Here is a 23,535-nt window from a genome sequence, read left to right as displayed (position 1 = left end):
GATATAGGCCTAGTACTAAACTTGAAGAACTTGTGGTTTGTCTCTGTGAAATTGTAGTTGCTCACCAGTGCTATTTTTATTGCTATATAGCACTGGTCCTTTTACATTTAACTTCCAGGTTGCATATCACAATATTTAAGCGCATATCGGATGGTCTGCTCTGCCCATAAGTCACACCAAGCATAGGGTCACTTTTTTTAGCTTTTTTTTTTACCCTGCTCTGTGTATTCAATGTATTCCATTTAAAATGTGGCTCCCAGTGTGGCTAGTTCCAGGGCTATTATGACGCATCTGACAGTTCCTTCTCTATATGTTCCTAGGGCACGTGCAGGGGGTTGCCTAGCAACACATGCCTCGGCGGGAGACACGGTCTGCATATTCCCATGATTTGTGAATCTATCCGGACAGTACAGCTAGCGCGACAACTAAAATGGCTTTTAAAAAATAAGATTTCATCTAATAGTGAGAAGTAGCTAACCTTATAACTACATTATGGTATTCACTTATCATAAACTATTAACATAATATAAATTTGTGTACACAATTCTTACTTACCTACTGTTTTATATTGATAATTTTATGGGTGAAGTTTTTGTTTAACCTCTTACACTTATGGTGGCGCTATTTCATTTTTGGAAGAAAAACGTTCCCGTTTTAAACAAGATATTTTGTCACAAAAAGATGCTCGACTATGCATATAATTGCTACTGTTCGAAAGAAAACACTCTGACGTGTCCAGAAATACAAATATCTTCTCTGTGCGTGCCCTTTAACGTGAGCTTCAGGCAAAACCAAGATGACTTGGCATCCAGGAAATGACAAGGATTTTTGAGGCTCTGTCTTTCATGATCTCCTTATATGGCTGTGAACGCAAGAGGAATGAGTCTGCCCTTTCTGTCGTTTCCCCAAGGTGTCTGCAGCATTGTGACGTATTTGTAGGCAGATCGTTGGAAGATTGACCATAAGAGACCACATTTACCACGTGTCCGCCCGGTGTCCTGCGCCGAAATTGGTGCGCAAAAGTCACCTGCCAGTATTTTTCCATGGGGCACAGAGAGAGAAGCAAGCTTCCACGAACTGCATGTCAATGAAGAGATATGTGAAAAAACACCTTGAGGATTGATTCCAAACAACGTTTGCCATGTTTCGGTCGATATTATGTAGTTAATCCGGAAAAAGTTTCACGTTGTAGGTGACTGCATTTTCGGTTCGTTTCGGTAGCCAGGCGCAATGTAGAAAACGGAACGATTTCTCCTACACACAGACGCTTTCAGGAAACACTGCGCATCTGGTATGTGGCTGGGAGTCTCCTCATTGAAAACATCAGAAGCTCTTCAAAGGTAAATGATTTTATTTATTTGGTTATCTGGCTTTTGTGAAAATGTTGCGTGCTACATGCTACACAAAATGCTATGCTAGCTTTGCATACTCTTACACAAATTAGTCAATTTCTATGGTTCAAAAGCATATTTTGAAAATCTGAGATGACAGTGTTGTTAAGAAAAGGCTAAGCTTGAGAGCAAACGCATTATTTTAATTTTATTTGCGATTTTCAGAAATCGTTAACGTTGCGTTATGCTAATGAGCCTGAGGCTTAGTCACAATCCCGGATCCGGGATGGGGAGTTTCAAGAGGTTAAGCTGTTCGGTTTCTCACCTCTGCTACAACTATATATAATGTTACTGTCACTATTAGGGCTGTGACGGTATTTGTATAACCATGTAAGCAATGATATTGGATGATTGTTGTTTTAAAATCAACTTCATAGAGTCGGCAAACTTTACTCAAAAGCAGCAAATTAAAAGGAAGCCTGTTTTACGTCTAAACTCTGATATAAGGAAAGAGGATGAGGAAAAACCCAGCCATAAAAAAAAATTACGGGTGCGGTTGAGTCTGTTTCCACGTTAACATGGACTCTTTACAACATGTTTAAACTTGGCTGCTCCTTGGTTCAGCAAGCAAACAAATCTTCAGTTGCCTAGGCTATGCATAGGAGAATTTTATATATCTATCACACACAGAGACAGTCATTGCCAAAAGATTTGAGAATGACACAAATATTATTTTTTTACAGTCTGCTGCCTCAGTTTGTATGATGGCAATTTGAATATACTCCAGAATGTTATGAAGAGTGATCAGATTAATTGCAAAGTCCCTTTCTGCCATGCAAATGAGCTGAATCCCCCCCCAAAAACATTTCCACTGCATTTCAGCCCTGCCTCAAAAGGACCAGCTGACATGTCAGTGATGCTCTCGTTAACACAGGTGTGAGTGTTGACGAGGACAAGGCTGGCGATCACCCTGTCATGCTGATTGAGTTCGAATAACAGACTGGAAGCTTCAAAAGGAGGGTGGAGCTTGGAATCATTGTTCTTCCTCTGTCAAATATGGTTACTTGCAAGGAAACACGTGCCGTCATCATTGCTTTGCACAAAAAGGGCTTCACAGGCAAGGATATTGCTGCCAGTAAGATTACATCTAAATCAACCATTTATCAGATAATCAAGAACTTCAAGGAGAGCGGTTCAATTGTTGTCAAGAAGGCTTCAGGGCGCCCAAGAAAGTCCAGCAAGCGCCAGGACCATCTCCTAAATTTGATTCAGCTGCGGGATCGGTGCACCACCAGTACAAAGCTTGCTCAGGAATGACAGCAGGCAGGTGTGAGTGCATCTGCACGCACAGTGAGGCGAAGACTTTTGGAGGATGGCCTGCAAGAAGGGCAGCAAAAAAGCCACTTCTCTCCAGGAAAAACATCAGGGACAGACTGATATTCCACAAAAGGTACAGGGATTGTACTGCTGAGGTAAAGTCATTTTCTCTGAATACACTTTCCGATTGTTTGGGGCATCTGGAAAAACGCTTGTCCGGAGAAGACAAGGTGAGCGCTACCATCAGTCCTGTGTCATGCCAACAGTAAAGCATCCTGAGACCATTCATGGCTTCTCAGCCAAGGGAGTGGGCTCACTCACAATTTTGCCTAAGAACACAGCCATGAATAAAGAATGGTACCAACACACCCTCCGAGAGCAACTTCTCCCAACCATCCAGGAACAGTTTGGTGACAAACAATGCATTTTCCAGCATGATGGCGCACTTTGCCATAAGGCAAAAGTGATAACAAAGTGGCTCTGGGAACAAAGCATCGATATTTTGGGTCCATGGCCAGGAAACTCCCCAGACCTTAATCCCATTGAGAACTTGTGGTCAATCCTCAAGAGGCGGGTGGTCAAACAAAACCCCACAAATTCTGACAAACTCCAAGCATTGATTATGCAAGAATGGGCTGCCATCAGTCAGGATGTGGCCCAGAAGTTAATTGACAGCATGCCAGGGCGGATTGCAGAGGTCTTGAAAAACAAGGGTCAGCACTGCAAATATTGACTCTTTGCATCAACTTCATGTAATTGTCAATAACAGCCTTTGACACTTATAAAATGCTTGTAATTATACTTCAGTGTTCCATAGTCACATCTGACAAAAATATCTAGACACTGAAGCAGCAAACTTTGTGAAAATGTATATTTGTGTCATTCTCAACTTTTGGCCACGACTGTACACATATGTGGCAAGAAAGAGTATGTGAACCCTTTGGAATTACCTGGACTTCAGCATAAATTCGTCATAAAATTTGATCTGATCTTCATCTAAATCACAACAATAGGCAGTCTGCTTAAACTAATAACACACAAATAAGTATATGTTTTCATGTCTCTATTGAACACACCGTGTAAACATTCACAAAGCAGGGTTGGAAAAGTATGTGAACCCTTGGATTTAATAACTGGTTGACGCTCTTGGCAGCAATAACCTCAACCAAACGTTTTCTGTAGTTGTGGATCAGACCTGCACAACGGTCAGGAGGAATTTTGGACCATTCTTCTTTCCAAAATTGTTTCAGTTTAGCAATACTCTCAGGATGTCATGCCACAGCATCTCAATCTGTGTTTAGGTCTCTGACTGGGCCACTCCAGAAGGTGTGTTTTCTTCTTTTGAAGCCATTCTGTTGTTGATTTACTTCTAGGTTTTGGGTTATTGTCTTGTTGCATCACCCAACTTCTGTTGTGCCTCAGTTGGTGGACAGATGGCCTTATATTCTCCTGCGAAATGTCTTGATGAACTTGGTAAATCATTTTTCTGTCTGATGGCAAGCTGTCCAGGCCCTGAGGCAGCAAAGCAGCTCCAAACCATGATGCTCCCTTCACCATACTTTACAGATGTGTTGAGGTTTTGATGTTGGTGTGCTCTGCCTTTTTTTTCTCCACACATGTGTGTTCCTTCCAAACAACTCAACTGTAGTTTAATCTGTCCAGAGTATTTTGCCAGTAGCACTGTGGAACATCCAGATGCTCTTTTGTGAACTTCAGACGTGCAGCAATGTTTTTTTGGACAGCAGTGGCTTCTTCTGTGGTGACCTCCCATGAACACCATTCTTGTTTTGTGTTTTGTGTATTGTAGACTCGTCAACAGCTGTTAGCATGTTCCAGAGATTTCTGTAAGTCTTTAGCTGACACTCTAGGATTCTTCAGGACGGCAACAGTGCTGAACTTTCTCACTTTATAGACAATTTGTCTTACCGTGGACTAATGAACATCAAAGGCTTTTAGATATACTTTTGTAGCCCTTTCCAGCTTTACGCAAGTCAACAATTCTTAATCTTGGGTTTTCTGAAATCTCTTTTGTTCGGGGGATGGTTCACATCAGGCAATGCTTCTTGTGAATAGCAACATCAAATTTTGTGAGTTTTTTTATTTATATAAGGCAGGGCAGCTCTAACCAACATCTCCGATCTCTTCTCAATGATTGTACTCCAGGTTAGCTTTTGGAGTTCATATACTTTTTCCAACTATATAATGATTGCTATTCGACCAATTTTTATGATGGTGACTTCAGTCATTTGACTGACAAAACCTCCATCCAAAATGCCATGACCTTCACATTTGAGGCGGCAGGTAGCCTGGTGGTTAGCGCGTTGGGCCAGTAACCGAAGGGTTGCTGGATCGAATCCCCAAGCTGTCATTCTGCTCCTGAACAAGGCAGTTAAGTTAACCCACTGTTCCCGAGTAGGCTGTCATTGTAAATAATAATTTGTTCTTAAATGACTTGCCTAGTTAAATAAAGGTAAAAAAATATATAAAAACAGCCCAAGTCATCATTTTACTTGTCTTTCATTGTTGTGAGTAAATAAATACAATTTCTCTTACTCCCCTCTTTTCTACCTAGGCTACATTCACTACCAGCCGTCCAAGGACCGCCTTCGGCCCCACCTGCTCGAGATGCTGGTCCAGCTGCCCCCTAACTCTGTGACCGAGGTGACCATGCAGTTTGAGAGGGCACTCCTCAAGTGGACCGAGTACACCCCCGACCCCAACCATGGCTTCTACGTCGGGTACCACTTGACTTTGACTTTGATTCATGTTCACTTCTACAGAAACTGAAAATGGGCAATGCTATGGGTGAAGTTCTGTACTCTATCTGTCTCTGTTTAATGAAATCCAAACTGTGATGGAAATTTTAGGTATAAATACATTTTTCATGTTTGCCTAGTGCTGTCAGCTTTTATACGTGCCCTTTTCTCTTGTCTTGCTTCAATTCTGATTGAAGATTGGGGCCATTGCTGAAATTTAGATGCTACTTGCTTGTAGTCTCTTGATGTTCAGGTTTGCAGTAGAAGATATCTGATTAAATTTTGTCCCTCGCTTCAGGTCTTCTGTTATCAGCGCTCTTGTGCCCAGTGTCGTTGCCATGGATACCAACAGCACTCGGGAATGCCCACTTTTCAGCAGCTTGTGAGTAATGAGGCTGTTTTTCTTAAGTAGTGTTTGAGCACTTACTAGTAGTTGTCTTAAGTGTGTTAGTTTATCACCGGAGGTAATGCAATTTGAATTCATCTCAAGGAAATTACACCAAATAAAATCCAATTTTAAAAGTAGTGTACTATTCCTCAATTCCATTGATTTGAAATGGAATTGACCCCTAACACTCATACAGTGGTTCCTCCTTTAAAAGTTTTGAGCTTACACCGCGGGACTTGGAGGTACACCTTCATTGCTCCAGACCACCACAAGGGAGAGTTAAAGCACGCATTGTGCGTTTGGCTCCCAAGGTTTTAATATAACCAATCATATCGTTATGTTTGGAGGAAAAAGGGGGATGCTTGCAAACCGAAGAACACCATCCCAACCGTGAAGCATGGGGGTGGCAGCATCATGTTGTGGGGGGTGCTTTGCTGCAGGAGGGACGGGTGCACTTCACAAAATAGATGGCATCATGAGGAACGGAAATTATGTGGATATATTGAAGCAACATCTCAAGACATCAGTCAGGAAGTTAAAGCTTGGTCGCTAATGGGTCTTCCAAATGGACAATGACCCTAAGCATACTACCAAAGTTGTGGAAAAATGGCTTAAGGACAACAAATTCAAGCTATTGGAGTGGCCATCACAAAGATCTGACCTCAATCCTATAGAACATTGTGGGCAGAACTGAAAAAGCGTGTGCGAGCAAGGAGGCCTACAAACCTGACTCAGTTTCACCAGCTCTCTCAGTAGGGATGGGCCAAAATTCACCTAACTTATTGTGGGATGCTTGTGGAAGGCTACCCAAAACATTTGAAGGCAATGCAACCAAATACTAATTGAGTGTATGTAAATTTCTGACCCACTGGGAATGTGATGAAAGAAATAAAAGCTGAAATTAATCACTACAATTATTCAGACATTTCACATTCTTAAAATAAAATGGTGATCCTACCTGACCTAAAACAGTGAATTTTTACTAGGATTCAGGAATTGTGAAACTGAGTTTAAATGTATTTGGCTAAGGTGTATGTAAACTTCCGACTTCAACTGTAAATATATATATAATGTGTATATATAACATTTCTTATCGAGCCATGATGCCTGCAGATTACAGATTGCCTTTGCCGATCACTCATCTTCCTTCATCAGTGAGTCAATGGCTTGAATAGTCATTGACTCACTCACGCATTGAAAAAGAACAAGATGGAGTCACAATCCATGCCAGCCACACCTGTGTGCTCAGGAACTCCACCTCCTACAGGAAGAGCCAATATACAGTACGTGGCGGGTTCGTCAGGTTTTCGGTTCACCCAGACATTTCCATTCCTCTTTTGACAACAGAACTTGACCACCTGCTCACCAGGCACAGCAAAGGATACCCGGACTGTTCTGCTATTCCAAGGATGTGTAACCGAAGAGATACCACGTGTGGGCACAGAATACAGTACATACCCTTCCCCCTGTGGGCCTTTTACTTCAGCATCTTTTCGCGCTGCTCTGAGACAAGCATGGAGAAACGAACATTTCAAATATTCCATGATATTCTTAAGATATGTGTTGACTGAATATAAGTAAGTGATGTCTGCTAAATAATCAAGTTAGGTTTCTCCAGAAATAAATAATTCTAAATAACTGGCTTTATTTACAAATTAGTGAGAATGTCTCACCCCATGTTCAAGAATTTCCTTTTTCTCGCTCGTGCTGGGTTAAATGAAAACTAAATCTCCAAAATATTTTTACTTTTAAAACAGAGATTTATTATTAGTAATTCATTTATAATGATAAAAAAGATATTAGATATTAGATTAGATATTCTCACAGATCCTAACGGAAAATGCCCCTTAGATATTAATATAGAGTCCTCAAATCCTCTAAATGTAATTATTGGCTGAAAGTCACATCATTGAAAACATATTTTAAGATACATTGTTGGTCTTATTTATTTAAAGAGCATATTGAAGTTAGAAGCAAAAGCCTACAACTATTTTAGTACTGTTTCGGCTGCTCTGAGACAAGCACAACACTTTCTTTAGCTAAATAGCCCAGTACTGTACTGCCGGACATCACGTTGTGCAGTGTAGAGGTTGACCGATTAATCGGAATGGCCGATTTAATTAGGGCCGATTTCAAGTTTTAATAGCAATCGGTAATCTGCATTTTTGGGCACCGATTATGGCCGATTGCATTGCACTCCACGAGGAGACTGCGTGGCAGGCTGACTACCTGTTATGCGAGTGCAACAAGGGAGCCAAGGTAAGGTGGTAGCTAGCATTTAAACGTATTAACAAACAATTAATCTTAACATAATCACAAGTTCACTACACATGGTTGATGATATTACTAGTTTATCTAGATGGTCCTGCGTTGTATATAATTGATGCAGTGCCCGTTAATTTATCATTGAATCACAGTCTACTATGCCAAACGGGTGATTTAACAAGCTCATTCGTGAAAAAAGCACCGTCGTTGCACCAATGTGTACCTAACCATAAATATCAATGCCTTTCTTAAAATCAATACACAAGTATATATTTTTAAATGTGCATATTTAGTTAATATTGCCTGCTAACATGGATTTATTTTAACTTGGAAAATTGTTTCACTTCTCTTGCGTTCTGTGCAAGCAGAGTCAGGGTATATGCAGCAGAATTGTACATAATTATGACATAACATTGAAGGTTGTGCAATGTAACAGCAATATTTAGACACAAAAATAAACACCATATTAATTACCTAAGGCTCGTATTTCTGTGTGTTGTTATATTATAATTAAGTCTATGATTTGATAGAGCAGTCTGACTGAGCGTTGGTAGGCAGCAGCAGGCTCGTAAGCATTCATTCAAACAACACTTTCCTGCATTTACCAGCAGGTCTTCGCTGTGCTTCTTATGACTTCAAGCCTATCAACTCCCGAGATTAGGCTGGTAATACTCAAGTACCTATTAGAACATCCAATATTCCAAGGTATATGAAATACAAATGGTATAGAGAGAAATAGTCCTATAATAACTAGAACCTAAAACTTCTTACCTGGTAATATTGAAGACTCATGTTAAAAGGAACCACCAGCTTTCATATGTTCTGAGCGAGGAACTAAAACGTTAGCTTTTTACATGGCACATATTGCACTTTTACTTCTCCAACACTTTGTTTTTGCATTATTTAAACCAATTTGAACATGTTTCATGATTTATTTGAGACTAAATTGATTTTATTGATGTATTATATTAAGCTAAAATAAGTGTTCATTCAGTATTGTTCTATTTTATATATATATAAAATTGGCCGATTTGAATCTGTAACTGCTTTTTTTTGGTCCTCCAATAATCGGTATCGGTGTTGAAAAATCATAATCGGTCGACCTCTAGCTACTACAGTGCCATATTTTCTGTTCCATCCTAACAGTTTTTCATGGAATGGAAACACCATCATTTTAATCAAATTAATTAAGCAAGTACCAGTCAAAGGTTTGGACAAACCTACTTATTCAAGGATTTTTCTATATTTTTACTATTTTCTACATTGTAGAATAATAGTGAAGACATCACAACTGTAGCAGGTGTAGCCCATCATGCCAATGTTTCCTATTAGCAGGACAATATACTTTTTATAACCCCACTACTGGTGTGAAAATCCCCCATCTTGCAATGTATTTGATGCTTAAGTACTCTAAAGTGTTACATTTCTTACAGTATTTGTTCATCAACATCTTTATGCTTTCATTAATAAAATAAAATGACAAGAAAAAAGGACATTCAAATGTGGATGTTTATATTTCACTTAATATCCATTTGGGTCTTGGTTAGACAAGAATGCGAAAATTAGGGTGCAGAAATGTTATGCTCTTAGTTGTTGAAGGAATTTAATTCCTCTGTTTTAATTCCCAATTAAGATTAAACACTCTGTCAATTCATAAGGATTTGTAAGACCCTTATTTTATAGGAAAGGACAGAGTCCCGGTCTTAAAGTCAGGTAACAGCTTTTATTCAAGAGAGTAATGAGTAAATACACATTTTACCACAGGTTATAACCTGAAAATGACGTCAGCGTTTTCTAAATGTTCCGTCTCTTCTTGACACTGGTAGAAAGGCCCTATAGCTCTCAAGCCTTCCCTCCTCGCCTAGAGCCAAGGTCAGTCAGTGTAGATAAGCATTCTAGACAGTCTGGAGATAGTTCATTAATTTGTACCAGGGAACAGACCGTCATTGTTCTAACTTTTGCCCACGTTCACACGCACATTATTTTCAGTACTGGGATCAAGAATGAAAACTCATACATGTACAGTAACATTTAGTATTCTGATTAGTACATGTATAGTAACATAATAGTATTCGGATTAGTCAGTCCTGATTGAAATGTATACATAATTAGTCATCATTGATCAAAATTCCCTTAACAAGAGTGTAACCTTTTTTTAACTAGGCAAGTCAGTTATGAACAAATTCTTATTTACAAGGACAGTCTACTCCTTCCTCGTAAATAGCCCAATACTGTACTATCAACGTTCATTTTCTGTTCCAGCAAGTACCAGTCAAAGGTTTGGACACACCTACTCATTCCAGGATTTTTCTATATTTTTTACTGTTTTCTACATTTTAGAATAGCAGTGAAGACATCAAATCAAATTTATTTTATATAGTCCTTCGTACATCAACTGATATCTCAAAGTGCTGTACAGAAACCCAGCCTAAAACCCCAAACAGCAAGCAATGCAGGTGTAGAAGCACGGTGGCTAGGAAAAACTCCCTAGAAAGGCCAAAACCTAGGAAGAAACCTAGAGAGGAACCAGGCTATGTGGGGTGGCCAGTCCTCTTCTGGCTGTGCCAGGTGGAGATTATAACAGAACATGGCCAAGATGTTCAAATGTTCATAAATGGCCAGCATGGTTGAATAATAATAAGGCAGAACAGTTGAAACTGGAGCAGCAGCACGGCCAGGTGGACTGGGGACAGCAAGGAGTCATCATGTCAGGTAGTCCTGGGGCATGGTCCTATGGCTCAGGTCCTCCGAGAGAAAGAAAGAAAAAGAGAATTAAAGAAAGCACACTTAAATTCACACAGGACACCGAATAGGACAGGAGAAGTACTCCAGATATAACAAACTGACCCTAGCCCCCCGACACAAACTACTACAGCATAAATACTGGAGGCTGAGACGGGAGGGGTCAGGAGACACTGTGGCCCCATCCGAGGACACCCCCGAACAGGGCCAAACAGGAAGGATATAACCCCACCCACTTTCCCAAGGCACAACCCCCACACCACTAGAGGAATATCTTCAACCACCAACCTACCATCCTGAGACAAGGCCGAGTATAGCCCACAAAGATCTCCGCCATGGCACATCCCAAGGGGGGCGCCAACCCAGACAGGATGACCACATCAGTGAATCAACCCACTCAGGTGATGCACCCCTTCCAGGGACGGCATGAGAGAGCCCCAGTAAGCCAGTGACTCAGCCCCTGTAATAGGGTTAGAGGCAGAGAATCCCAGTGGAAAGAGGGGAACCGGCCATGCAGAGACAACAAGGGCGGTACGTTGCTCCAGAGCCTTTCCGTTTACCTTCCCACTCCTGGGCCAGACTACACTCAATCATATGACCCACTTGTCATGCATAGGTGTAATAGGTGGCAGGGAAGTCAGGCACAGGAGAGTCAAACTGAGTGTAAAATGGAGTCTTTTAATAAATTTCCACGAGTATGCTCCATAACAATAAATGTACAAACAAACCAAACATGGGTACGAGGACCCGACGCGCACCTATGCAACAATCGCACTATACTGACAATAAAACAATCTCTGACAAAGACATGAGGGGAAACAGAGGGTTAAATTTACAACAGGTAATGAATGGGATTGAAAACAGGTGTGTGGGAAGACAAGACAAAACCAATGGAAAATGAAAAAAGGATCAATGATGGCTAGAAGACCGGTGACGTCGAATGCCGAGCACCGCCCGAACAAGGAGAGGCAACGACTTTGGCAGAAGTTGTGACACCACTGAAGAGATGGGTCTTCAGTAAGGACTTAAAGGTTGAGACCGAGTTTGCGTCTCTGACATGGGTAGGCAGACCGTTCCATAAAAATGGAGCTCTATAGGAGAAAGCCCTGCCTCCAGCTGTTTGCTTAGAAATTCTAGGGACAATTAGGAGGCCTGCGTCTTGTGACCGTAGTGTACGTGTAGGTATGTACGGCAGGACCAAATCAGAGAGATGGGTAGGAGCAAGCCCATGTAATGCTTTGTAGGTTAGCAGTAAAACCTTGAAATCAGCCCTTGCTTTGACAGGAAGCCAGTGTAGGGAGGCTAGCACTGGAGTAATATGATAGCATTTTTTTGGTTCTTGTCAGGATTCTAGTATCCGTATTTAACACTAACTGAAGTTTATTTAGTGCTTTATCCAGGTAGCCGGAAAGCAGAGCATTGCAGTAGTCTAACCTTGAAGTGACAAAAGCATGGATACATTTTTCTGCATCATTTTTGGACAAAGTTTCTGATTTTTGCAATGTTACGTAGATGGAAGAAAGCTGTCCTTGAAATGGTCTTGATATGTTCTTCAAAAGAGAGATCAGGGTCCAGAGTAACGCCGAGGTCCTTCACAGTTTTATTTGAGACAACTGTACAACCATTAAGATTAATTGTCAGATTCAACAGAAGATCTTTGTTTCTTGGGACCTAGAACAAGCATCTCTGTTTTGTCTGAATTTAAAAGTAGAAAGTTTGCAGCCATCCACTTCCTTATGTCTGAAACACATGCTTCTAGCAAGGGCAATTTTGGGGCTTCATCATGTTTCATTGAAATGTACAGCTGTGTGTCGTCCGCATAGCAGTGTAAGTTAACATTATGTTTTCGAATGACATCCCCAAGAGGTAAAATATATAGTGAAAACAATAGTGATCCTAAAACGGAACCTTGAGGAACACCGAAAAACAGTTTTTGTCAGAGGACAAACCATTCACAGAGACAAACATATCTTTCCGACAGATACGATCTAAACCAGGCCAGAACTTGTCCGTGGAAACCCAAATTGGTCTAAAATCTCCCCAAAATAATGTGGTGATCGATGGTATCAAAAGCAGCACTAAGGTCTAGGAGCACGAGGACAGATGCAGAGCCTCGGTCTGATGCCATTTTAAAATGTCATTTACCACCTTCACAAGTGCAGTCTCAGTGCTATGATGGGGTCTAAAACCAGACTGAAGAATTTCGTATACATTGTTAGTCTTCAGGAAGGCAGTGAGTTGCTGCGCAACAGCCTTTTCAAAAAAAATTGAGAGGAATGGAAGATAGTTTTTTATATTTTGTGGGTCAAGGTTTGGCTTTTTCAAGAAAGGCTTTATTACTGCCACTTTTAGTGAGTTTGGTACACATCCGGTGGATAGAGAGCCATTTATTTGATGTTCAACATAGGAGGGCCAAGCAGAGGAAGCAGCTCTTTCAGTAGTTTAGTTGGAATAGGGTCTAGTATGCAGCTTGAAGGAACAACATTTCGTAGTCAGAGCTAGAGTCATTATGTACCTTTTTTTGATGTACCTTTTTTGATGCTTTTTATAGTATGCAGCTTGAATGAACAACATTTCGTAGTCAGAGCTAGAGTCATTATGTACCTTTTTTGATGCTTTTTATATTTGATGCTTTTTATAGTATGCAGCTTGAATGAACAACATTTCGTAGTCAGAGCTAGAGTCATTATGTACCTTTTTTGATGCTTTTTATTTTCATCATGGTGTCAAGAGATATAGTACTAAAACACTTGAGCGTCTCTCTTGATCCTAGGTCCTGGCAGAGTTGTGCAGACTCAGGACAACTGAGCTTTGAAAGAATATGCAGATTTAAAGAGGAGTATGTAATTTGCTTTCTAATAATCATAATCTTTTCCTCAAAGAAGTTCATGAATTTATCACTGCTAAAGTGAAAGCCATCCTCTCTTGGGGAATGCTGATTTTTAGTTGGCTTTGGGACAGTATCAAAAAGGAATTTTGGATTGTTCTTATTTTTCTCAATTAAGTTAGAAAAATAGGATGATCGAGCAGCAGTAAGGGCTCTTCGGTACGGTCTTTCCAAGCTAGTCGGAAGACTTCCAGTTTGGTGTGGCGCCATTTCCGTTCCAATTTTCTGGAAGCTTGCTTCAGAGCTCGGGTATTTTCTGTGTACCAGGGAGCTAGTTTCTTATGAGAAATGTTTTTAGTTTTTAGGAGTGCAACTGCATCTAGGGTATTGCACAAGGTTAAATTGAGTTCCTCAGTTAGGTGGTTAACTGATTTTTGTCCTCTGGCGTCCTTGGGTAGACAGAGGGAATCTGGAAGGACATCAAGGAATCTTTATGTTGTCTGTGAATTTATAGCACGACTTTTGATGTTCCTTGGTTGGGGACTGAGCAGATTATTTGTTGCAATTGCAAACGTAATAAAATGGTGGTCCGATAGTCCAGGATTATGAGGAAAAACATTAAGATCCACAATATTTATTCCATGGGACAAAACTAGGTCCAGAGTATGGCTGTGACAGTGAGTGGGTCCAGAGACATGTTGGACAAAACCCACTGAGTCGATGATGGCTCCGAAAGCCTTTTGGAGTGGGTCTGTGGACTTTTCCATGTGAATATTAAAGTCACCAAAGATTAGAATATTATCTGCTATGACTACAAGGTCCGATAGGAATTCAGGGAACTCGATGAGGAACGCTGTATATGGACCAGGAGGCCTGTAAACAGTAGCTATAAAAAGTGATTGAGTAGGCTGCATAGATTTCACGACTAGAAGCTCAAAAGACACAAACATCTTTTTTTTTTTTTTTCTTTTTTTTGTAAATTGAAATTTGCTATCATAAATGTTAGCAACACCTCCGCCTTTGCGGGATGCACGGGGGATATGGTCACTAGTGTAGCCAGGAGGTGAGGCCTCATTTAACATAGTAAATTCATCAGGCTTAAGCCATGTTTCAGTCAGGCCAATCGCATCAAGATTATGATCAGTGATTAGTTCATTGACTATAATTGCCTTTGAAGTAAGGGATCTAACATTAAGTAGCCCTATTTTGAGATGTGAGGTATCATGATCTCTTTCAATAATGACAGGAATGGAGGTTGTCTTTATCCTAGTGAGATTGCTAAGGCGAACACCGCCATGTTTAGTTTTGCCCAACCTAGGTCGAGACACAGACACGGTCTCAATGGTGATAGCTGAGTTGACTACACTGACTGCTAGTGGCAGACTCCACTATGCTGGCAGGCTGGCTAACAGCCTGCTGCCTGGCCTGCACCCTATTTCATTGTGGAGCTAGAGGAGTTATAGAGCCCTGTCTATGTTGGTAGATATGATGAGAGCACCTCTCCAGCTAGGATGGTCAGGCTTGGTCCTGTTTGTGGGTGAGTCCCAGAAAGAGGGCCAATTATCTACAAATTCTATCTTTTAGGAGGGGCAGAAAACAGTTTTCAACCAGCGATTGAGTTGTGAGACTGCTGTAGAGCTCATCACTCTCCCTAACTGGGAGGGGGCCAGAGACAATTACTTGATGCCGACACATCTTTCTAGCTGATTTACACGCAGAAGCTATGTTGCGCTTGGTGATCTCTGACTGTTTCATCCTAACATCGTTGGTGCCGACGTGGATAACGATATCTCTATACTCTCTACAGTCGCCAGTTTTAGCTTTAGCCAGCACCATCTTCAGATTAGCCTTAACGTCGGTAGCCCTGCCCCCTGGTAAACAGTGTATGATCGCTGGATGGTTCGTTTTAAGTCTAATACTGTGGGTAATGGAGTCGCCAATGACTAGAGTTTTCAATTTGTCAGAGCTAATGGTGGGAAGCTTCGGCTTCTCAGACCCCGTAACGGGAGGAGTAGAGACCAGAGAAGGCTCGGCCTCTGACTCCGACTCGCTGCTTAATGGGGAAAACCAGTTGAAAGTTTCTGTCGGCTGAATGAGCGACACCGGTTGAGCATTCCTACAGCATTTCCTTCCAGAAACCGTGAGAAAGTTGTCCGGCTGCGGGGACTGTGCCAGGGGATTTATACTACTATCTGTACTTACTGGTGGCACAGACGCTGTTTTTTCCTTTCCTACACTGAAATGACCCTTGCCTAATGATTGCGTCTGAAGCTGGGCTTGTAGCACAGCTATCCTCACCGTAAGGCGATCGTTCTCCTGTATATTATGAGTACAGCGACTGCAATTAGAAGGCATCATGTTAATGTTACTACTTAGCTTCGGCTGTTGGAGGTCCTGACGAACCTTGTCCAGATAAAGCGTCGGGGGGGGAAAAAGTTGAGGGAAAAAACAAAAATATAAACGGTAATTAAAAAGTAAAAACTGTAAAGTTGTCAGGTAGCAAAATAGGTTGGCAACAAAACGCACAGCAACTCGTAAACAAGTCTGCAAGTTGTGACCGGAAATGACTGACAAGTCGCGGTTTTGTCTCAACTATGAAATAACACATATGGAATCAGGTAAGAACAAATATCTATTTACAAGGACAGCATACTCCTTCCTCCCCAACATGGATTTGAACCCCTGTCTCACGCGTGCCTTGCATTCTGTAGTACAGACATGGCCTGCTCTCCCTTATGTAAGGAATTAGGCACATTCCAATGTTTACTACAGTATGTATTGTAGACTGCACAGTAGCCTAATAAACAAATACACACATTTCGTTAATAAAATAATGATAAAAAAATACTCTTTCAAATGCAGATGTTGATTTAGTTATGGATCCATAACAAATTACTATGGGAATAAATATCACTGATTTACAGAAATATTGGAACAAAGTTGTCTAATGAAGGCAAAACATTTAGAATCCTCCACCTACTCCCGACCATCATGTTGTACAATGCCATATTTTCCATTCCATCCTAACGGAAACCCTGAGGGTTTCGTTTTTCATTTTTCTCTGAATAGAAACACCATAATATTAATCAAATAAATTAAGCCAAATTTCTTAATCAATCCCATATACTATGTTATTACAAAAAAGGTTTTAAATTCTCTGGTAATGCCAATAAGGAATACTATCAAATGCTTCTCAAAGATGCCATCTGGGGATCAAACTAGCAATAACCTGCAGTAACAGAAAAAATGGCTGAGAATTAAATGATGTGCCACAGAATGCTGCGGCAGCACACAAGGTGTACTCTAGTATGACGCAACTTTTAAAGGAGGAACCACTGTAGGTTATTGTAATAAGACATTTAATTTGCATAGGACTTTTCTTTACAGAGGAATCTCACAAGCTCTACATTGGCAAAAAATAAAGGCATTCAATTTTAAATATTAAAAACACATTTTTTACAATAAACATACCTCATCTTGTCTTTCTTCACAGTTTCCCCTGTAAAGAGGAGTCCAGTTACTTCATGCGGGTCTACACGGAGCCCTTGCTGGTGAACCTGCCCACCCCTGACTTCAGCATGCCCTACAACGTTATCTGCCTCACTTGCACCGTGGTGGCCGTGGGTTACGGTTCCCTCTACAATCTCCTGACCCGCACCTTCCAGGTGGAGGAGCCCAGTCCGGGCCTGGCCAAACGGCTAGCCAACATCATCCGCAGGCTAAGGGGTGTGCCACTGCTGTGATGAGCCAAAATGCTAACTTAAACAACAACAACAGCAGAGGTCGGTGGCTACATCACTTGGGAACTGTGAATGTAAGTTTCAGGAAGATAACGCTTTAAGTGCTGGAAGCTTCGACAAAGAAAATAAATTACTCTTAAGTTTGTTTTGTGAATGATAAAGGAGTTGATGAACAAAGAAGTGTCATGGATTCGATGGACGTTAAGGCTTTTTCTTGCCCGTGAGAAGCAAAAAGGGTGGCCTTTCTTCAGTGCACTACTACTGCTGTTGGTCTAGTTAAACAGAGAATAATGTATTTTTCATGTTTAAGGCAGGAACCAAAGTGTTTGCTCCAGGATTTCTGTGGGGGCAGATTGCTGCAAGAATCACAGCAAGCTCATATTGGTTCCTGGAAAAAGTAATTGTCTGTTATAGATCACTAGGAAGCCATTGCTCTGAGATCTGGGGCCGTACGTATCAAGCGTCTCGGAGTATGAGTGCTGATCTAGGATCGTTGTGTTCTAGTAAACAACTGGTCCTAAATCAGCACTCCTACTCTGAGACGTTTGGTAAATTTCGGCTCCAGATTCATCTCTTAAATCTTTACTGAGATAAACTAAAAACACAAACCTTATTTATGTTGAAATGCTAAATGCACTGACTTACAGAACTTTCATTGTCTTTTTGTCCTGTCTTTTGTTTTGATACGTGGGATTTCGTATCACATTTGTTCATTAATTATAGCACCAGTCAAAACGTTTGCACTTGTAGAAAACCCCAAAATCTCTACTGGAAACGACTGTTGATATTAACTTGCGTTTGTCCAAATTTCTGTTTGAAGTTGTAGTATTCTTTAATTGGCATTACATTTTGGTAAGCCTTTGTAGCACAAAAACCCAACAGACAACATTTAAACAGATGAGTTTGCCATGCATTTCTATTAGGAACTTGACTAAGGCTAAGCACCCTCCATGCATTTACTTTTTAACACTGCTCGTTCTTTGTATATTAAACTGTGCTTGATACATTAATTTTACTGAACAACATTCAAATGTGTGAACATATATTGGGTAACCTTGGGTATATAAAAAAATAATACATCTATAAAACTGGTCATTTGTCAAACATTTGTCATTTGTTTTAATCCAATGGCTTTAAGGCAAGTCACCACACCCTAATAAGGTACATTCCCCCCCCCCTTATTCATATCACAATTTTACCAGTTGAATGTAGACACAAACATAATACTTTTTGTATTACAACTTTCCTGAAATGTTGTATTAAAATATGCAAATGAGGCTCTCATTAAATATGTGAACATTTGCATATACTGCAAATCTGTTTTTCTGGACACTGGATGAAGTCAGTCTAAATGATTTGGTGTCATTTTGTTAAGACACTCCAGGACCAGACGTGTTGTGGATAAATATTGTTTTAATCTTTCTGTCTGTGAAATACTAAAGTCACATATGTAAAATGCATTTTAGGTGCGTTTTTTTTATTTTTAGAAAATGTGATCTAGAATAAAACATTTCAACAATTCCCTCTACACAAGTCTGGAGAATATATCTAAGGATAACCACACAAAATTTGGTGAATGCAGAAGCTTCTGAAGCTGAGAAAAAACATGTTTTCATGTGGGAAGGTCTGACTTTTGGGAAATGGCAGTTAAAGAGCAGTACAAGGAATTTATCTTAGCAAAACACCTAATTAGACCCAATCGCAATCTCTTCAAAGTTAGTTACTACACATAGTCCAGATGGTAACTTTCTCTACGAAATGGGTTTTTAATTTCCTGACGACTCAAACGGAGTTCTGGTCTTCCGCTGCTCAATTGTTCCCTACATACAATCTGAGACTGCAATCATTGAAGTTGTTTTTGGGTGATGTCAAAATGAGGGAGGGGTGTTGTACAAAGCAAAGTCATGAGCGATTGAATTGTCTCTAACCAATCACAGTATCAAAGCCAATGATGCATTTTCAAACTGAGCTTTACCCACGTGTGTTCTGCTCTGGCCCAACCCATCGGTTTTTGGGACCAATCAGATGGTCTAGAATATATTTTGCCAGAGCAAGGGGTTTATAGGTAGCCAGGCAAGGCTTTTGAATGATGTATTACTAAATGTAGTAAGCTTCGAAATTATGGATTTATGTCCATTTAAATGACGGTAGTATGATAAACTAAATCAAATAAACATTTACATCAAGTTTTGACATTTTTATATTTACTTTTTGAAATAACTAATTTAAGTACAAAAATACCACAAAATTCTAAATCGATAAGTAGATGCAAACGAAGTAAGTTAATCCTGTGGTGCCTCGCCTTAAAATAAGAAATACATGGAGGCTTGTAGAGGGGCCATGTGAATCTCAATTGTCTCAGACTATGATCAGGACATTCCTGTTCATATAATATTATCCATTATGATCCAAGTCAAAACTCATTCTAGATCAGCACTCCTACTCTCGGTTGATACATACAGCCCTGTGTCATTGAAAGTTGAATTGTGCCCTTGATGAATGCTGTGAATCCCTGCTTCTCAGTCTAAAACATTATTTTTGGACTGCTAGGAGAACTCTTGAGGATTCCTGAGAATAAATTATGAGGAACCACTTGGCTGCAACTAAGCATGGATCAACTGTATCAATATATAGCAAAAGAGTATTCACGACATACAGGGGTATCATCATCCCAAAAATCTGAGGGGGCACAAAGTACGTAAGGATGGCTGCGGGGCGCTCTGGAAGTTGGACAACTGTGCATTTTTCAAATACCTGAAATCGCTTTCTCCTGCAATCTAGAGCCATAATCATTATGCTTAATTCTATGTTTTTATTTTAAAGACTTTCTGCATGCTCTTGAGCTGTCTTTATCCTCCTAACTGGTGGTTCTTTTTTTTAAAGAAACAAAATATGCTACCCTGCATCTCGGCAAAAATCTTGGTAAAAGATTTAAAGAAATGTGAGTCTTCGTCATTACATTTAGTTATATTGCTTGTTTTTCTAAAGTCTACCAACCTTTCCAGAAGGCATGCCAGCTAAGTTAGTTAGACAAGCTAGCTACTCTTAACCTGAAAAGGCTTCTTGGTAGATAGTTATGAGGTTGGGAGATGGGGAACCTACAGTATCTGGGCTAGCTGAAGCCAACTTCATAAAATTGCTAGGTGAGGATTTAGGCTGGGTTTCTGTGACATCTGCTGACATAAAGGAATTATAAATACATTTGATTGATAGTATTACATAGAGACACATTTATTTTAAATAAACATTTAAAAATATATATTTTTAAACTGGACAAATCTGAAGGGGTACAGATGCCTCTGACGACATTTTATCACAAGCCATAGAGTATGGATCTATTCAGTAGAAGGTAACATTACATTTCTACTTGAATGTTCTGTTTCATGAAGAATAGATAATTTCCCTGTTCTATCTGATAGAGTAGACAATGTGTCATCACTATTCATTCTATTTCTATCTGTAATGTTCAGAACGTTTCACATCACTGAATACACCCTAGGTCCAGGAGTTCACTTTCTGTATTCCATCTCAATTGCCCCAGTTACGGAAGTGCGTGTATGTGGAGGGTAGGGGAGGGAGCGGCTGATTCTTAGTCTAACTCCTGCCAAGTTCCAGCAGAACAGACAGACACAGAGATCCCTTTCTTTGCCAGCCAGTCATTTTCTCTCTTGCATGTGTTTGGCACTCTAGAGTGGAACAAAAAAGCCCTCTGCATTCCTAATCAGTGATGGTCATGTCCGGTTTAATAGCTCTGCTTAACTCTGTCCGTTTAGGCAGGGAAGTGGGTATACCTTGGCAGGGAGCATAGACACTGTGCAGATTTGAAGGTTAGGGGAGGTGTAGTAGCACACTAGAAGGTTTTCTACAGCTTTTCTTTAGACCAAATCTCTGGTCAAATAGAAGTATATGTACTGACTCTGGTGGACAGCCAGTACATACTTGAGCAATTTCCATTCTTGGAGTGTTCCATAATTTGTTATTGTAGCTCAGTGACGCCATAAAAAACCCATAAAAGGCATCTCAGACACTCAAGACTTCCACCAACAAGGTCATAAATGCACAGGAATGAATTTAAAGGCTACACAGATGGTTTTATTGATTGGAATACAAACAAGAACAAAAAACACCCCCTCTAAAAAAAAAAGCCAACAAGCATTCTTGTTCTTGAAAGAGAAGGAGTCTATTAGCATTGTCACTAATCTCCCGACCCAAACCTTGCTTTCCTATGAACATGGCTCGCTGCAGGCGTGGCCGCAGGTTGTCCGGCAACACTTCTGTTCTTCTGGGCACTGGCCGTCATGGTAACAGTACTCAGCACACATAGGGGTCCCCTTGGGCAGGGCACATCGACCGGGCTTCACTGTGGTAACAGAAAAGAGGTGTTCAGTTATACTGTAGCAACATTGGTCTATAGTAACAACTTGTCTGTCTACAATGACTGTTCCCATTTGAAGTCTTACTATTACAATGCTCAAGGTCATATAGACTCTATAGACATACATGGCTCTGGGAATTCTGAAGTGTCTCAGCTCTAAAAATAGTATATGAAATGGATCTTCCCATGTGGATGACATGTACATAACTAGCCCAGCTTTCTTGTTTCCAGAGTAATGCAGCAATAATGGATGGGGCGTATCTGTCACTTTGGGACCATCTCCTACCTGTGTAAGGTGTAATGCACTCATGCCCACATCCGTTGTGGCAGCATTTTTCATCATTGGAGCAGTCACTGTCGTTGGAACAGAACTCCGCACACATCCCTGAGCCCCATAGTCTGCGAGGGCACATTCCTGGCTTTGCTTTTGGTACACAATTTGCAGAGCAGACATGTCAGGGAACCCAACTTACTGCAAAAGGACATGAACATATGGATACAATTGGACTACCATTTTCTGAAAATCTCATATGTGTGATAGCCTACTATAAATAGGCATTTGCATTTGTGGGAAGAATGCAGACTCCAAGTATTTTTTGTGTCTAAGTATAGGAATCATCAATGTTTTTCACATATCACCCATGAAAATGCATGACAGCCTTCTGAACACTGTTAATAAACCAGTCAGGTTCTTACTGAAGGCAGGTGGGACACACACGGCGCCACAGTCAAACACACAGCACTTGTCATCTCCAGGACAGTCCTCGTCACAGACACATCCCTTGTGTGACGGCACGACGTTCAGAAGCCGTGGGCAGTGACCTGCCTTCTGGAGGGTCGGCACTGTGAGAGCAGAAAGAATCGTGAACTGTGGAGACCTCATATCAAGTTAATTACGGTGTAATTGCGCAGTAACACAGCAACCTTGAGGCAATGGGTTAAAAAACCAATTTCAGCTAATATTTTTTCTCTCAACTGAAGCTTTTTAGTTCACACACAAGACTCTGTATATGCTTTCAACCAGCAAATGAAAGTCATATATTTAGTAAGTAACACCAAAATAGGTTGCAAATGGGCTTATGCACAACTATAGCCTAGTGTGTCTCACCACATAGGTACACCTACAACAACGCAGTCAAATGTAGTAGGCAATACTTCAAAAAATCTGTTTCATGGCAAATAATGCAAAGTAATTAGAACAACTCACCTGTAGATTTGCCTCCAGTTTCAGCAGCAGAGACTATTTTCAAATCTACAATTGCCAACAGAGCAATAGCCAAAGCACAAAGCGCTGATGAATTCATCTCCATGCTGATTTCAAGACTGGAGTCTACTTGTTGGAGAAAATACTCCAAATCGATTACATAAAAAGGGGGAGAGACCAAAAGAGAGACGAACGCACAGGGAACAATGCGCCTGTAGGGTCCCTATGCCCCTCAATTTACATTCCGAGTTCGGAGCCGAACACGCGCTAAGGTCACATGTAATAACAATAATTCATAGATGGAAAATGGGGTCCCCCAAATGGATATAAATTCATAATTGGACAGAAAGGGACTCACCTTTCCCAAATCCATGAGCAAAAGTAAATATTGTTAACCTAAAACTAAGGGTTTTTGTGTGGTTTCCTTAGATAAGAAATTGGTTAATATTACAGTGCCTTCAGAAAGTATTCCTACCTCTTGACTTATTCCACATTTTGTTGTATTACAGCCTGAATTCTAAATGGACTAACTCTATTTTTTTCTCTAACCCATATACACACACAATACCCCATAATGACAAAGTGAAAAC

At 40.6% G+C, this 23,535-nt stretch overlaps 2 protein-coding genes across 2 annotated transcripts in view; one reads left to right on the top strand and one right to left on the bottom strand.

Annotated features, from left to right (window-relative positions):
* Positions 1-18,826, top strand: part of LOC135528566 (GPI transamidase component PIG-T-like) — a 37,919-nt gene extending 19,093 nt beyond the window's left edge. Inside the window, exons 10-12 of the mRNA XM_064957739.1 lie at positions 5,221-5,386; positions 5,703-5,786; positions 17,120-18,826. Coding sequence (XP_064813811.1) covers positions 5,221-5,386; positions 5,703-5,786; positions 17,120-17,369 — 500 coding nt within the window. The 3' untranslated portion in view covers positions 17,370-18,826. The remainder of the gene's footprint in view (positions 1-5,220; positions 5,387-5,702; positions 5,787-17,119) is intronic.
* A 2,610-nt stretch (positions 18,827-21,436) lies between these two features.
* LOC135528567 (WAP four-disulfide core domain protein 2-like) lies at positions 21,437-23,096 on the bottom strand. The gene is made up of 4 exons (XM_064957740.1): positions 22,949-23,096; positions 22,438-22,584; positions 22,028-22,165; positions 21,437-21,726 (listed from the first exon to the last, which is right to left on the bottom strand). The coding sequence occupies exons 1-4, from the start codon at positions 23,049-23,051 to the stop codon at positions 21,590-21,592; spliced, it is 525 nt and encodes a 174-aa protein (XP_064813812.1). The 5' UTR covers positions 23,052-23,096; the 3' UTR covers positions 21,437-21,589.
* Positions 23,097-23,535: the final 439 nt, after the last annotated feature.

Source organism: Oncorhynchus masou, chromosome 33 (genome assembly GCF_036934945.1).
Source record: "Oncorhynchus masou masou isolate Uvic2021 chromosome 33, UVic_Omas_1.1, whole genome shotgun sequence".
NCBI classification, from domain to species: domain Eukaryota; kingdom Metazoa; phylum Chordata; class Actinopteri; order Salmoniformes; family Salmonidae; genus Oncorhynchus; species Oncorhynchus masou.
The sequence above is the reverse complement of the archived record's forward strand: the minus strand, read 5'-3'. Positions and strand labels throughout refer to the sequence as shown.

Coding starts and splice junctions, on each gene's coding strand:
- LOC135528567 (XM_064957740.1), bottom strand. CDS start 23,051: ATGGAGATGAATTCATCAGCGCTTTGTGCTTTGGCTATTGCTCTGTTG. Junction 22,166..22,437: donor GTGTGTCCCACCTGCCTTCA/GTAAGAACCTGA, acceptor GTGTACCAAAAG/CAAAGCCAGGAATGTGCCCT. Junction 21,727..22,027: donor GTGCATTACACCTTACACAG/GTAGGAGATGGT, acceptor CTGTTACCACAG/TGAAGCCCGGTCGATGTGCC.